Source organism: Heteronotia binoei, chromosome 12, assembly GCF_032191835.1.
Source record: "Heteronotia binoei isolate CCM8104 ecotype False Entrance Well chromosome 12, APGP_CSIRO_Hbin_v1, whole genome shotgun sequence".
Lineage (NCBI taxonomy): Eukaryota > Metazoa > Chordata > Lepidosauria > Squamata > Gekkonidae > Heteronotia > Heteronotia binoei.
In genome coordinates, this window is record NC_083234.1 from 61656789 (window position 1) to 61673500 (window position 16712).

At 48.1% G+C, this 16712-nt stretch overlaps 1 protein-coding gene across 2 annotated transcripts in view; it reads left to right on the plus strand.

Moving 5' to 3' along the window:
* Positions 1-2128: 2128 nt before the first annotated feature.
* The window catches only part of ARRDC1 (arrestin domain containing 1), a 77847-nt gene continuing 63263 nt past the window's right edge, over positions 2129-16712 (plus strand). For both annotated transcript variants that reach the window (XM_060251029.1, XM_060251028.1), the window contains exon 1: positions 2129-2348. In XM_060251029.1, the coding sequence (XP_060107012.1) occupies positions 2231-2348 (118 nt within the window). In that variant the 5' untranslated portion in view covers positions 2129-2230. The remainder of the gene's footprint in view (positions 2349-16712) is intronic.

A 16712-nucleotide genomic window follows, 5' to 3' on the forward strand; every position in this document is an offset into this window, starting at 1 on the left:
TTAAGGTTGTATAACTTCAAGCTTCCTATTCTGACATCCCTCGCATATCTCATTTGATTAGACTATGCAAGTGAGTAGTGTGCACTGCAGCAGTGGTTATAAGCTAAGCAGGTCTGGGCTTGCTTAGAGCCTGGATTGGGACTGGGGGGGGGGGGGCAACTAAACGATTTGGAGACTTCTGGAAAGGAAGGGCAAGCTGGAACAGGCATAATGAAGACCAGTGCAGTGGAGTCCAAAGTATCTTACAAAACCAGGCTAGGGTGCATGTGCAGACAGAGATTCTGCAGTGGATGATGGCATTGTACCTGGGCTCTCTGGAGCAAAGCCAGAATTTGGGGCAAGTAGATGTCATTTTGCAAGTGTTGGATTAGGCATTGGTCTCTGGGTGGCGCCATCTGCTAACTGCACAGGCAACAGCAGCAAACTGTTGCTGGGAAATAAAAGACATTGTGGAAGAGTGTTTGTACACATGCACAGAAATCTCCTGCTCAGATGAGTTGATGGTTAAGTTCATATAAGAAGGGTCAGAACGGAGATTTGATTGGAAGCCCCCTCCCCACCATTTTAACCTCTGATGCTTGTAGAGGGCTGTCTGTAGTTTCCAGTGCTGGTGGTAGGGAACGAACTCCACAGAGACTCAGCAACATCCTCATTTTGGGTGTTATTTTGCACACGTCAATGCTAAGCCTGAAGAGAAAAGTTTCCGGGACGCAATATAGAATGACCCATGGCTTAAATTGAGCCTAGACTCACCATGGCAGCAACAAGGTAAGAATAGATTGACCCACAGAGTCGAGTATACCAAAAGAAATATACTGCAAGTAACCATTTTGATATACATGCACCTTTTTTTGGCACATTTTTTCCAGGAAGGGATCCTCTGTTTTAATGTCTGTGGAGCCATTAGAGATGCAACAGGCACTGCTGCTGTATCTGCATACCAGGAAAATAGCCTCATCTGTTGAATTTCTGCCTATTACATATCCATGAACCCTATCTGCTCATCACGCACATCTAATACAACAGTGGCTCACCTGGAGCACTTAAAGAGTCCCGAAGTGGCACTCTCGGAGATAGACTGCCTCTGGAAATGGAAGTTCAGTTCTTGGCTATTAAGTCACTTGAGAGACAAGTCCCATGAATGTCTAATTCTTTTTTTTAAAGCTTCCCTAGGCTTATTAGAAGTCATCCTCACACACCAAGGAATTATAATTAGACCAACAAGGAATTATAACACAAGAATATAAAGAGCTCTATAATCAAACCAAAGGTCCAACTGGACCAGCATCCTGTCTCCAGCTGTAGTCAACCAGATGCATCTGGGAAGCCCATAGGCAGGGCCTGAAGACATCACTCCTCCCCCTCTGTACCCAGCAATTGGCTTCTAGAGATATACTGCCTTTGAACACGGAGGATCTATTAGCTATCTACGGATAGGTTTATCCTCTATGCTTTTGCCTCCGTCCCCCGCCCTTTACAAAACACCTAAGCTGGAGGAAATGAGCCGAACAAACAAAAGAAGGCAAACTAATACTAGATCAGACTAAAGGCCTTTCTAGTCCTGTATCCTGTTTTCAAAACGGGCCAGGGAGGAGGTGCTTCTGGGAAACCCGCCTCCGGCCTTAAAGCGACAGCTTTTATCCGTACCCCTTAGCAAGTGACCTTCGGAGGTGCACTGCCTCTCAGCCTGGAGGCTCCATCCACTTAGCGATTACAACTAACCGAGTCCTTTCCCTCCTTCAGTTTTCTCCCACCCCCCTGTATCTAAGCCAGCGATGGCCGTCGGTCCCCAGCGTGTGACTCTGAATCTCAGCAATTAACTCCCCGTCGCCGTCGCGAAGAATGACTTTCTCGCCAATCCACCCCCACCACACGTGTGAATGGCACGCCGTGTCCTTCCTTGCCTGGCGATCCGCGAACTTCCCACCAGGGACCAATGGGCGGGGTAATGGGGGGGGGGGGTTGGCCCTTTAAGGGGCCGGCCATTGGTCGGCCGGCCCCGTCACCCTCCGAGCAGGCAAGGCAGGTAGAGAGAGGAGGCGAACTGCAGCTTCCGCACTTGGCCCGGGAAGGCGAAGAGAGCCGGAGCGCTGCGTAAAAGCGCAGCCGCCGCCACCGGCGCGTCCCAATCAGCAGTCCGAAGCGGCGCCCGCAGCAGGACTCGCAGCGCCGCGAGAGGCCTCCCTCCCTGCCTCCTTCCTTCCCCGCAGCCCGGCCTGGCGAGGAGGCGATGGGGAAGGTGCAGCTTTTCGAGATTCGCTTGGGCGACAGCCGCGTCGTGTACAGCCCCGGAGAGCCCCTGACGGGCACCGTCACCGTCCGCTTAAGTGGAGCTCTCCAGTTCCGGGGTGAGCCAGGAGGAGACCCAGCCGCGGCGGGGAGGGGACCGGGCTCTCCTCCTGCCCTTTCCCCACCTGTCTTCTTCCATCTCTCGGCTTCGAGTCCCTGGGAAATAGCTGCCGGGGAGGGGGGGTCCCCACCAATCGGGCAGCCACGCCCTCTGGCCGCTGTGCGCTCTTGTTTCGCTGATTGCTTTGGGGGAGATGGGGGGGGGGCAGTGCCCTTTGCCCGTGCTCAGAGGCGCCGTCTTCTCTGTCGGCTGTAGCTTGAAGTCTTCGGGGGCAGGGGAGAGGCGGAGTCCCTGGTTTCGAACGCAGCCCCTTGGCTTCGGACTGGAAGGTGCTTTCCTTTCCAGGGCTGCTGGTGAATTAGATCGACTGTGGCTCGGTGAAGCTAGAGACGCTGCCCTTTGCCTGTGCTCAGAAGTGTTGTCGTTTGAGATGACGTTTGAAGCGCTGAGTGTTGGACAGGTGCTTCTGTTCTCTCCCTTCGAAAGCCTCCTGGTCCCTAGCTGTTTAACGGGGGCTATACTTGTAGACAGGAATCATTTTGCAGAAAAATAGGTGGTGGAGCTCATCCAAGGATTATCATGCAGCTGCATCTACTGTTCAATGGAGAAGGTGGGTAGGTGGAGAGGAAGAGGGGGAACCCTCAGAAAGGTTCAGGAGCTGTGCTCCTGTGAACTCCTATTGAATTCAAGGCCTGAATTCCCCTCCCACGTTCTTATCTGCTCACACAAGCCTTTCCCAGGCCTGCATCTTTCCTTGAAGTGCAGCATCCCTTATTTTTCCCTGGGCCAGGCGAGGGGAGGGCTTAAAGTAGTCTTCAGATCTGATCCTGGTAGCTGGGGCTTTCCCCTGCTTGTCTGGTTGAGTCTTGAGCACTCCTTCAAGAGTAGGGCACCTGAAAGGTTGCCTTAGCTGTGGGCTTGCCCTTGGAAGCTGCCTTCACTATTGAGGCTTTGGCCCAGCACCGCAGGAAGTAAGATAAGAGTGCCTCTGAGCATATGTGGACTGCTTTCAACCTGAGCTATTGAATATCTGTGCCGCAGTCTGTACCTCTGGGAACAATGTGTGGTGCTTGAGGAAGGTATGGTTGGCGCCTTGAGATGTCTCTTTATAGGAATTTGTGTTTGAACGTGGCAATGGTGTGTAGTTTCAAGAAGGCTATGTTCTTCTTTGGTGTGAGATGTTTAATGTTTAACTGTTTAATGTGTTGAAAGTTCTGGGCTTTGGGTTTGGGACTGAATTTTATTTATCAAAAACATTTATTTGCCACCTTTCCATCCCCCTCAGTGTTCCCAAGATGTCAAAATATTTTGAATGTTTAGCATTTAAATATATAAAAATATTTCTGGTAATTAAATTAAACATGTGTACATACAAACAGGGAGGAGAGTTAGTGGGGGAATGGTAAATAAAATGAAGTTTTCACCCACTGGCAGAAGACAACAATAGAGCGTTATGGATGAATATCCCTGGGGAAAGAGGAATTCTTTGGGAGCCACCACCAAAGAGGTCCTGTCTCAGGTTGCCACACATTTAATCTAGCCTGAAGCTTGCCTCCAAAGATGACTGGAGTGGTCAGGTGGGTTTTTATGGTGTAGGTGGTTCTTCAGGGATGCTGACCCCAAGCCATATAGATCTTTAAAAGTCAGTACTGTACCCCAAATAGAGCCCAATGCAGATGAAAAATGATTGGAATTATATGGCCTTACAACCCACTCCAGTTGACATTCTGTGCAGTATTCTGTAGCTGATGGACAGGCTTCAAGGGCAGTCCCATATAGTGCATTGAAGTTATCTGAGCTGGATGTTACCAGGGCATGCACCCCTGTGGTAAGATCTTTCCTTTCATGTGGGCCTGAAAGGCAGTTCACACATTCCATAATGTGTATGTTACAGTGAATGTGTAAAGTGTATGAAATGGAAACCATAAATGAGGAAGCGCTTGTATACATAATCAGATACATCATGCTCAGTCTAGGGAGCCAGGATTAGCTGTGGCTATCAATGTCAGACCTGAAATTGCTGCTGTGTTCATATATATATATATATATGAAGAAGAGCCCCATGGTGCAGAGTGGTAAAGCTGCAGTACTGCAGTCCAAGCTCTGCTCAGGACCTGAGTTTTATCCTGGCGGAAGCTGGGTTCAGGTAGCCAGCTCAAAGTTGACTCTGCCTTCCATCCTTCTGAGGTCGGTAAAATCAGTACCCAGCTTGCTGGGGAGAAAGTGTAGATGACTGGGGAAGGCAATGGCAAACCACCCTGTAAAAAGTCTGCTGTGAAAATGTTGTGAAAGTAAGGTCACTCCAGAGTTGGAAACGACTGGTACTTGCACAGGGGACTACCTTTACCTTTTTTATATATGAAGAATAATCTGTACAACGCTCTCAGTCTTTGAAGTGCTTCACATACATCATAGTCATTCTTTCCCTGTGAGGTAGACAAGTATTATTCGCCCTCCTGTACAATGCTGTCTAGCAGCAGAGTTAAGTCCTGAACCAATGACCTATTGAATTGCAATTCATTCTCTGAGCCTCTGTGCTGCAACAGCATCCTACATCCATTTGCATTTGTTAGTCAATATATATATCTGAATAGTCCAATACAGAGTGGTGGTGTAGGTACAGAGCAGGGCTAGGTTTGATTCTCCCCACTGAAGCTGACTGTGTGGTCTCGAGTCAGTTTTACTCTTTCAGACTAACCTACCTTGCAGGGTTATTGTGAAATAACAGAAGGGAGGAGGGGAGAATTGTGAATACTGTCCAGAATTTTAGCCATGTTTAGGGTCCATTATTACTGAATGTGACCTGAGAGCTGGGCTGAAGCTTGCAGCTGGAACAGGGAAGTCTGATGTTAACGCTTGGCTAAGATTTCTGAGCAAATAATCAGTCAGCTGTAAAACAGCGAACTGAAACATTATGTTCTGAAACCAGCTCCCTGGCACTTTTGAGCAACCTTGCTTGTTTTCATCTCAGCCACAACTTCTTGCTGGGATCCCAAACTGTGTTTGACTGGGGTATGTTTTCTTTCAATGTGGCGTTTGATTTATGGGCAAAAGGAAGTGAGGGTGGCTGAGAGAAGTTGTGGTAAGATGACCCTCCCCCACCTTTTCTTATTTTCTAACTATGAGAGCATTTTAGGCCTTTGAAGTTGCAATCTCTTCCCAAGATGTCAGCAAGAAGAGGCTGGTGGATAGGGTTGCCAGCTCGGCTTGGGAAATACCTGGAGATTTTGGGGGTGGAGCCTGAGGAGGGCAGGGTTTGGGGAGGGGAGGGACCTCAGTTCGCTTTCCAAAGCAGCTGTTTTCTCCCCCTGAACTGATCTCTGTTGCCTGGATATCTCCAGCCACCACCTGGAGGTTATCAAACTACATGGTGAAACATCCCTCTGGGGGTGTGAATTTAGAAGACGTAAAGAATGTCCCTCTGGTTCTATAGGATAACTGGCTAATTAAAAGGGTTCCAAAGTAATGTCTGTCAACTGTTTTAAGATTACAAAAACAAGTCCTGTGACGGAGGCCTCTGTTAATCTCAAATTGCTGATATGTGACTGAGGCTTACTGCTGGTGGTGGAGAAATTTCCCTGCCCAAAGCCTGCCCGACTTGAGGGCAAAGGTGAGGTTCCAACCAGTGACTTCCTTGTTGATGGCTTACAGAAGAAACTATGTGGCTGCCAGGGTTTTGTTGTTGTTGCAGGAACTCCTTTGCATATTAGGCCACACACCCCTGATGTAGCCAATCCTCTAAGAGCTTACAGGACTGTTAGTACAAGGCCTACTGTAAGCTCCAGGAAGACTGGCTCCATCTGGGGTGTGTGGTCTAGTATGCAAAGGAGTTTCTGCTACAAAAAAAGCTCTGGCACTGGCTGCAGTCTTGAACGCTACTATGCTAATTCTGGACTTGCCAGCTGGAAGTAGGTGGATGGCTGTCTGCCCCATAAGCTCAGCCTGCATTATGACTGTTTTAAAATATTCTGGGAGTGTTTATTAACTGATGCATGTGTGTGCCTTCTTCTGCTGGCGAAACAGTTGCCTCCAAGAAAGAGAACTCTGATTAAAAACTGTGCTTTGGTTCTGGTTCAAGGTCTCAGCATTTGGTTCCCTCCCACTGTTTCTTATCACTTGAGGATGTTTCCCTTGGTGGGAAAAGTTCAGATCTTTCCCTCGGGATCACCAATAGAAATCTAAGTTGTCAGAAGCACTTGTGGGGAAAGGAAGGCTACCGTTTGGGCTTAACTACATGTGAGGTGAGGATTCTGTGATTAATACTTCCCAGACAGGCTTTTGGGGTCTGCAAAGCAGCCTGGTGGGACTAATCTGGAAGGGCAGGGAAAGTTGGAATGCTTTCTTCTCCCTCCTGCAGCCTCTTCAGTGGAAAAGCCCCCCCTCCCACTTTAAGCCCCAGTAAGGGCCCAGGTTAGTTCAGTATCTCAGAAGCTATGGTGCTTGCGCAGGGGACTACCTTTACCTTTTTAAGCAGGGTCAACCATAGTTAATATATGGATGGGAGACTACCAACAGTCGCTCTGCAGGGCCAGGCGATGGCCAACCACCTCTGTTTGCCTCTTGCTTTGAAAACCCTACAGGGTCAGCATAAGTTGGCCATGACTTCCACCAAGTGGGAAGGCATGTCTTTTCTACTGGGCTTAAAGCTGCCCTGAGGTGGGGGGCTGGTTTCATCTGGGGAAATGGTAGAGAGGGGGAGGGACTGAATACCTCCTTTCTCAGCATCAGCCAAATCAAGGTTGCCTCCTTGGCTGTTCAGGAGAGTTACACATCTGGAGCTATAGCCACAGCGTTCTAGAATTGTGTGTTATGTGGCCTTAAGATATCTTCCTCAGGAATGGGGGAAATTAACTGCCTTGCAAGCAGTCTGATATATGCTTCCTGCCCTGTCCTTTTCAGCTGCTGTGGCATAGGGGATGGAGCCGTGAGAGTCAGGGTGAGCTCTGGTGAAAGGATCCTGCATTTGTAGTGATTTGTTCCTCCCCCATTTGTAGAAAGGTCTGAAATGGTATGATAGCAACAGATGCTTTTTTTTTTTTTTTTTGCTTTTGGGTTTGCTGATCTGGGAGTTCTGGGTTTGGGTGGAGGGCTCTTTGTGGGAGGAGCTCGTGGATGAGGATGTAGGGCTTATTCCTTCAGAACTGATTTGCAGGCTCTGGGAGGTGTTCACGCTGTTATTAGCAGTCCTTTCCTGACTCTAAACTGCTCCTAGTTACTAATCCGACACACCCCCTCTTGCTTTCAGCTTCTCTGGTCTGGCTGTTCTTTCTAGTTGAGCTACAGTTGTGCCACTGGGTTAGGGGGAGAAGACCACTCCAGCCAAGCCTTTGTCTGTGATGTTGTTCCACCTTTCCATAATTACCAGGTGGAAGAAACAACAGGCACTCCACCTCCCCTCTACTGGGCAAGTGAGGAGACTGCCTCCAGAGCCTCAAATCTTCCCTTCCCTCCAGTTCTCTGATGGGTGATTATTCCCCCCTGCAGCAGCTGCTCAGACTGCTGTACTGATCAAAGAGGAGCACTTCCTCCAGGTAGGCCTTGTCCTTCTTGCCTGGCATGTGCCAGGTGCATCCAAGAGCCCACCTTTAGGCCAGCCATCTTCTATAGAAGAGTCAGAGTCTCCTGCTGCTTGGATTAGTGACCTTAAAAACATAACGGGGAGGGGAGGGCACTATTGCTTTTTGAGAATGGGTAAAGGGGCTCCATGTATAAAGAAATTCAGCGTCAGATGTATGTTTTGCAGGGGAAATGCCAGATAATTAGGACCAGGGCTTTTTTTGTAGCAGGAACTCCTTTGCATATTAGCCCCCCCCCCCCCGGATGTAGCCAGTCTTCCAAGAGCTTACAGGGCTGTTAGTACAGGGCCTACTGTAAGCCCCAGGAAGATTGGCTACATCAGAGGGGTGTGGCCTAATATGCAAAGGAGTTCCTGCTACCAAAAAAGAGAGCCCTGATTAGGACCATGGCAAAAAATTGCAGTTTGGTTGGGGGTCCTGCAGTGCAGGTGACTTAGCCTCCCAAATTAATCCAGGCATGCTCTTTGCAGAAGCACTAATGCACTCTGCTAGTGCAAGACTTACACAGTCTCATCCACGTACTGCCTCTTTAGAAGATCCAATCATAGCAAAGCAACAGGCTGATTCAGAATTTGAGTGCATTGGGTGTGCCAACATGAATCTCTTAACCCTTGTGAGAGCTTTATGATCAAACCCCCTCCCACCTCAATGTTGGATCTTGAGAATACCAGCCATTTGGGGAGGGACAGTGGCTCAGTGGCAGAACATCTGCTTGTGGTTGGAGAAGGTTCCAGGTTCAATCCCCGGCATCTCCAACTAAAAAGGGTTCAGGCAAAAAGGCATGAAAAACCTCAGCTTGAGACCCTGGAGAGCTGCTGCCAGTCTGAGTAGACAATACTGGCTTTGATGGACCGAGGGTCTGATTCAGTAGAAGGCAGCTTCATATGTTCATGTTCAATGTTTGGTGTTGCAGGGTAGGACCACTGGGTGAAATGGGATGTTGCGAGTTAAAAAGTATGAATTAGGCTTGACAACTGTAGTGGGAAGGGAAGGGCAGAGGGTCCAAAATAGATTCCTTGGGATTTATCTGTACTTTCACTAAAGTACCGTTCTTAGGATTCTGCGGGGAGAAGCTGCAAGAACCTGACACAAAGCCTGGTATAAGTGTGTAGTGTAGACTGGAAACAGAAGCCACATGGATTTCTGTGTTGAACCAGTATTCGCTGTCATGCCTTTCCAGAAGTTCTGTGTAGGTGCAGAGTACTTCTCTGCTAGAGATTTCCCAAGCTGCATTCCAAAAGATCCTCTCTTAGAAACACCAGTTTCAAACCGGTTTAAATATAAGACAGAAAGGGCCTTAGGCTTTCCTTTCTGGACTTTCCGCTGTCCCAGTTGTCAGCTGGAGTTGGCTGGGTGCGAGTTTGAGGAAACTTCCTGGCATATGCCATGCTAGGGTTGCCACCCTCCAGGTTGTGGCTGGAGATCTGCTGTTACAGCTGATCACCAGGTGACCAAGATCAGTTCCCCTGGAGAAAAGGGCTTCTTTGGAGGGTGAACTCTATAGCATTAGATCCTGCTGAGGTCCCCCTGCTCCCCAAACCTGCCCCTTCCCAGGCTCTGCCCACAAAATCTCCAGGTATTTTCCAGAGCTGGCAACCTTATGCTGTGCTCCTCCCCATTTCCCGGAATTCTGCTGTACAGAAGAGGGATAGGAGGGGATGGAACAGGATCCCTGATATTCCAAGAAAAAAGCTGGGGGGAAATAGCACTCCAGCATACCCATCTTAGCCTGTTTTGAGGGTTAAGAATGGCTATCCTATCCTTAATCTTATGAGCTCCATCGGGATGTGTTTGGAATGGATAAGGGCCCCCAAGCAGCAGGCAGTAATAGGAGCTGTTGGAGCTTAATAAAGCTTGATGTTGGCTGAGGCTGGGAGCCAAGACACCCCCCCACACACACACACACACCCTCCTCCTCGGCCTCTCCCAGGCAAAGGATGGCCTTGGGCAGCAGCTTGGCACTAGGGAAGGGACCCTTATCAAGCCAGCAGCTCTTGGAACAGCCTGGTCTTTCCTCTGGTGGGAGATACACTCTGCGTGCGGCAGCTGGAGCTTGCGGGTGTGTGTTTTCCAAACCTCTACGCTGTTCTTTTTCTTGAGCGTTGAAGCTGTGAATATTAAGCGAAGTGGAGAGAGAGAGACAGGGCTGTGAATCTCTACGGCAGGCACGGGGAGTCCTCTCTAGCTGAGAGGTGCCCTTGTTAGGCTTGTGTCTGTGCCCCGTCCTCCTGCTAAGGAGCTCAGGCTGGCATTCCGGCCTTGCTAGAACCCTGCAAGGTAGGCCAGACTGAGAGAGTGATTTGCCAACTGCTAAGGGAGCAAATGAAGGCTTGGATCCGGATCATTGTGGTGGGGGCAGATCAAATGGCAGGGGTCTGTCCTTGGCTGTGTTGGTTGCATGGGGTGTTTTGGAGAGGAGTTCTGGAATGACTGTACTGTGTGTCAGAATTGGTGCTGGCTTCTGAAATGCCTGCATGTGCCTCATGTAAAAACTGCTGAGATGTTGTCTTTAGGTGGCTTATTTTACTTGACACTTTATCCCCATGATCCACAGCCATCTGGAATGTCTGGTCTACTCTACTCCCATTCTCCAAAAAAGAAGCCAGTGGTTAGAGCACTTGATTCATCGGCTGAGAGAAACCGTGTATGGCCGGTAGTGTGTGAGTCTTAAAACAGTAAGACTTGAATGTAGATCCCTGCTTAGCCATGAAACTCAATGGTTGGATTCAGCCTGGTATCTCTTCCTCCCTCTCTCTCCCTATATGGGAAGTAAACCCTGTGCTCTCTTGTGAATTTCTTGGAAGAAGGCTGGGCTAAGAATTGAATGCAGAAATCAACATACTTCATGAGAGAAAACAGTTTGTTAAAGCATCTTCTCAGTACTAAAATTTGAGGTGTAGAAGTGGGATTTTTGACTCATCTTTTCTGCCTGTTACTTCTCGCTTACATTTAGCACTCTTAAACAACAAAGGTTTTATAGTTTCTTTTCCCAACACTGCTGTGAAGTGGACTAATATTTCCATTACAGTCAGAGAATGGAAAATACGATAGTGACTGATGTGTCCAAAACTGTTCAATAAAATTCTATAGATGTGTATTCAGAATGATGCCCAAAGTAAGGTGTAGCACAGGGGTGTCATTTGTTATGAGGATCAGATGTGACATAAATGAAACCTTGTTGGGCTGGGCCATGTGTGTACCTATTTAAGATTAGGTAGCAGATATATAAACTTTATAAAGAACACAGACAAATACATTTAAATATTTGGCTCTGACTCTTTTCTTTCCTTCCCCAGAGAACTAGGGGGGAGCCTCAGCCAATAGAAGGAAGAGAGGCTTGACTCAGTAGCTCTGTAGTGCAATTGAGAGAGACTGGTAAATCAAGCTCTTGCTCCTCCCCAAGGGAGGAGCCTCAGCCAATGGAGAAAATAGAGGGTTTTGCTCTGTAGCTCCTGTGCGATTGGGCAAGCCTTGCAAAGCAAGCTGTGATGCAGAAGGAAGCAAGAGAGAGGGAGAAGGAAGCAGACAAGAGACAGTTGCTTAGGGGTCTGATAGGAGCCCTCCAGGTGCCTGATTTGGCCCCTGAGCCGCATGTTTGACACCCCTGTACATGTTTGAATTTGCTCCCCTCTTCCTGTAGCGATCTAGCATGTCAGGGAAGAAAGCTGGGTCTGAAAGCCTGCCTTCTGAAATGCTACTTTTCTGTGGGCAGAGAATTTTTCAAAATATAGAATTCGGGTATGCTTCCCCACCTGCATTCTGAATGATATATTCTTGGGGGGAGCGGTGCTGTATCTAGGTGCTTTTTCTGAACATGTACAAGTGCAGACGTGAACATTGCTTGATTATTTAAGAGGTTCTGCTGGATTTGTGACTTGCTTTTTGTGACCTGCCTAATGTTGGAGCAGCATGATACGGATTTTGTCAGTGGCGTGTCATGTACAATGATGATACAGTCACACATGCTTGATGCTGCTTGGTGTGGTAGTCAATGAACAAGGAACATACCCGGAATGTGCATGTATGAATCAGCTGGCAGATTTCATAGCAGAAGGGTGACAAGACTGAACCCAAGTCTTACCCTGTCTTGACCTCAGGAGCTTGCTGTGACTCAGACTGAGCAGGGCTTTTGCATGCAAGAGGCCCAGGTTCAGTCTCTACTTTCTCCAGGTGTGGGAGTTGGGAGAGGATCTTTATCTATCTGGCTGATGCTCTGGAGAGCAGTACCGGTAGGCTAATGAGAGAATGCCTTGGTGACTGAGAGACTCCACTTCTTTAAGTGATAGACAGCTCAGCTAAAATAGGAGCAGGCAATGACTGGTGTGTGTGTTCAGCTCTTTGGGGCTTTTAATGTCTTATCAGATTAATCAATTTTTTAAAAATGTTTTAACCCTGCAAATCTATGCTGCGGAGGAACTGCAATCTCTCTTGCGGGGATGGTCTTATTGTGTGTGACTCTCTATACAGAGAGAAAAGAGCTTAGGAGAGGAGGACAAAAGTGGGAAGCGGTCAGCAGATCTTGGTGTGTGATTACACGTTCTGCTTTGATTCCCCATTGTTGCGGTTAAAAGCCTGGGAGGCAAATCTTAATGGCTGACCGGGCAGAGTGGTCAGGGCTTTGCTCCTGGTCTAGAGATGGGCTGGTCCCTTTTCGAAAGGGGCTCTTCTGGGATTGTCAAGTGAATCTTCTATGTCTTATGTAATTTTAGGAATAAAATTATTTGTCTTTCTTGATCCATGAGGTCGCATGAACGGGGGTGGGGGTGGCTCATGGCAGTCGCAGGGCCTGCTGTACACGTTTGTGCAGACACTACAGAGCCCAGGAAATTGCTCTTGGGCCCTTTCCAGGAATGGGAGCTTTTTTCTCCATGGAACTTCATGTTCCAAGAGGTCTTTTCAGAAACCGAAAAGAGAAGGGGGTCCAAAACCTGTGAGTACTAATTTATTCCATAGGACAATGGCACCCAACCTTTTTGGCACCAGAGACGGGTTTTGTGGAAGGCAATTTCTCCATGGACCAGTGGGGGGGGGGCACTGGGGTTTTTGCCGCCCACTGTGCCCTGTCCCTGCCCCCCATATGGGTCTTTAAATGGAGGGGGGAGACTGGGGCTGCTTCTGCCACCTCCCTGCTAGGCAACCTGGTGGCAGAAGCAGCCAGTCTGCCCTCCCCCCATTTAAAGACCCTGCTGATCAGCTGCTTGGTGGGGGTCTATAAATGAGGGGTAGAAAAGCTGTAGCAGTGCTGCCTGGGACCTGGGTGAACGAAAGAGGCAGCATGGCCTCTCTCTGAAGCTGCCTCCCCTGCCATAGGGCATTGGATATTGTTTTAATTCCTCAAAGTTCTCTGTAGAATCTTGTGGATTGCATATGGCAGCCTGTTTTTTTCCTCTGCTTTTTTTTTTTTTTTTAAATTTGCACCTCTTTTTTCAGGACTGGGATGGTCTGGATTCGAATTTCTACTCTGCCATAGAAACTTGCTGGATGACCTTGAGCTAGTCACTCTCTTAGTCTAATTTACAGCACAGGGTTGTTGTGAGGACAGAATGGGGGAGGGAAGAAGAAGTCTATGTCTCCTTGAGTCAATTGGAGGGAGGGTAGGATGGAAATGTATTGGCATTAAAAACAAAACAGTACCATGTCCTAAATCAAACTAGCTCTGACCTGGCTAACCCAGGCTAGCCAGTTCTTGTCAGGTCTCAGAAATGGGGCAGGGTCACCCCTGGTCAGTACTTGCAAGGGAGACCACCAAGGAGGCAGGCAATGACAAACCACTTCTGTTAAGTCTTTTGCCTTGAAAACCCCAAGGGATCGCCATAAGTCAGCTGTGCTTTGACGCCCCCCCCCCAAATCAAACCAGACAGAAAGCTTAGCTGTATTTCTAAGTAAGCCAGTTTTTTTGTTTTTGGTTTACTTTAGTGGTTCCGGATTGTATTAGGTTACAGAACACAATATTCTAGTTATTTATCCTTTCAGTTTGGTGTAGTGGTTAAGTGTGCGGATTCTTATCTGGGAGAGCTGGGTTTGATTCCTCACTCCTCACATGCACCAGCTGACGTGACCTTGAGTCAGTCACAAGTTCTCACAGATGTGACCTTGAGTCAGCCACAAGTTCTTGCAGAGCTGTTCTTCTCAAGAGCCGTTTCTGTCCGAGCTCCCTCAGCCCCAGCTACCTCACAGGGTGTCTGTTGTGAGGAGGGGAAGGGAAAAGAGATTGTAAGCTGCTCTGTGACTCCTTTGGGGAGTGAAGGGCAAGGTATCAATCCAGTCTCCTCTTCTTCCTTCCTCTTCTTTCCGGATTCCCATGTACACAGCATGGCTCAGTGGCAGAGCGCTTGCTTGACATGCGGAAGGATCCCAGGTTCCGTCCCTCCAGTTAAAGAAGCTGGCAGTAGGTGACCCTGAAGAGTCACTGCCAGTCTGAGTAGACAGTACTGACTGTGATGGACCAGTGGTCTGAATCTGGATAAAGCAGCTTGATGTGTGTTCATGATGTGCATTCATGTGTTAAGTGTGTTCATGTGTGTGAGTCAGTATAGACCAGGGGTGGCCAAACTTGCTTAACGTAAGAGCCACTCAGAATAAATGTCAGATGTTTGAGAGCCACAAGACATGAACATCAGATGTTTGAGAGTATAATATACAGGAAGGAGGGAAAGAAGGAATGAGAGGTAGAGGTGGAAAGAAAGCAACTTTAACTTTAAATGCATTCTCCATGCCGCTGGCTTGGCTTGGGGAAGTGATTTAAACAGACAAACACCTTCTCCAAGATGGTTGATGGGGCAGTGGGGGCTTCGAGAACCACACAATATGTGTGAAAGAGCCACATGTGGCTCCTGAGCCACAGTTTGGCCATCCCTGGTAAAGACTGAGAGAGCATGACCTGACCTAAGGTCTCCTAATGAACATCACAGCTATGTGGTGAGAGAACTTCTGGTCAAGTGCCATATCTCAAGTGCCATATCTCACCACACAGTAAGGCTAGCCAAGTTCCTAGTTGGCCTGGAGGTCAATATGGATTCCTGTTAGCCTGGCCAAGTTGCTTCATGGCCGCTTGCATGCATCCACTGTACATGGTGCCCTGAAGTGGTCACATTTGGTGAAGAAACAATTATCTGCCCATTCCATGGATCACTTTTAACAAATAAAATCATCTATGGTAGATCTGAGGTTTTGAATGTGAGCTCACCCAGCTTTGAATGTAGAACTCTGCTAATTGGCCTGGGCTATTGTTGTGGTGACTGCATTGGTAACCACTAACCACCTGCTCCAAAACAGATGATAAGTTTCATACCTGCGGCACCATCTCTTTCCATATATGCCCAGGAGGTCATTACGTTTGGCTTCCCAACATCTGTTGGCCGTCCCTGGCCCAAGAGACACCCGCCTCGCCTCAACTAGGGCCAGGGCTTTTTCAGTCTTGGCCCCAACCTGGTGGAATTAGCTTCCTATTGAGATCTGGGCCCTACCTGGCTTATTAGCCTTCTGTAGGGCCTGTAAAACGGAGCTGTTCTGCCAGGCTTTTAGCTGAGGCTGCGGGTGTCTATTCTTGATCTGGTTGGCCTCCCCGGCCAGCACTGTCATCTGTACTAGGAATTGGAATAAAAACTGCCATCCCTGTGGAAGATGAGAAGTGATTGCCTGCTCTGGAACCACTTCTATTGGAAGGGGTGTTGAAAGACCTGAGCCAGATTGAGGTGACAAGAGAGGAGGTCCTACAACTGATGGACGAATTAAAAACCAATAAGTCACCAGGTCCAGATGGCATACATCCAAGAGTTCTGAAAGAACTAAAAGTTGAACTTGTGGATCTTCTGACAAAAATATGTAATCTTTCATTGACATCTGCCTCTGTTCCTGAGGACTGGAAGGTAGCAAATGTCACCCCCATCTTTAAAAAGGGTTCCAGAGGAGATCCGTGTAACTACAGGCCAGTTAGTCTGACTTCAATACCGGGAAAGATGGTAGAAACCATTATCGACAGAATGAGTAGGCACATTGATGAACATGAGTTATTGAGGAAGACTCAGCATGGGTTCTGTAAGGGAAGATCTTGCCACACTAACCTGTACATTTTTTTGAGGGGGTGAACAAACATGTGGACAAAGGAGACCCGATAGATATTGTTTACCTTGACTTCCAGAAAGCTTTTGATAAAGTTCCTCATCAAAGGCTCCTTAGTAAGCTCAAGAGTCATGGAATAAAAGGACAGGTCCTCTTGTGGATCAAAAACTGGCTAATTAATAGGAAGCAGAGAGTGAGTATAAATGGGCAGTCTTCGCAGTGGAGGATGGTAAGCAGTGGGGTGCCGCAGGGCTCAGTACTGGGTCTCATGCTCTTTAACTTGTTCATAAATCATTTGGAGTTGAGTATAAGCAGTGAAGTGGCCAAGTTTGCGGATGACACTAAATTGTTCAGGGTGGTAAGAACCAGAGAGGATTGTGAGGAACTCCAAAGGGATCTGTCGAGGCTGGGTGAGTGGGCATCAACGTGGCAGATGAGGTTCAGTGTGGCCAAGTGCAAAGTAATGCACATTGGGGCCAAGAATCCCAGCTACAAATACAAGTTGATGGGGTGTGAACTGGCAGAGACTGACCAAGAGAGAGATCTTGGGGTCGTGGTAGATAACTCACTGAAAATGTCAAGACAGTGTGCGATTGCAATAAAAAAGGCCAACGCCATGCTGGGTATTATTAGGAAAGGAACTGAAAACAAATCAGCCAGTATCATAATGCCCCTGTATAAATCGATGGTGCGGTCTCATTGGAATACTGTGTGCAATTCTGGTC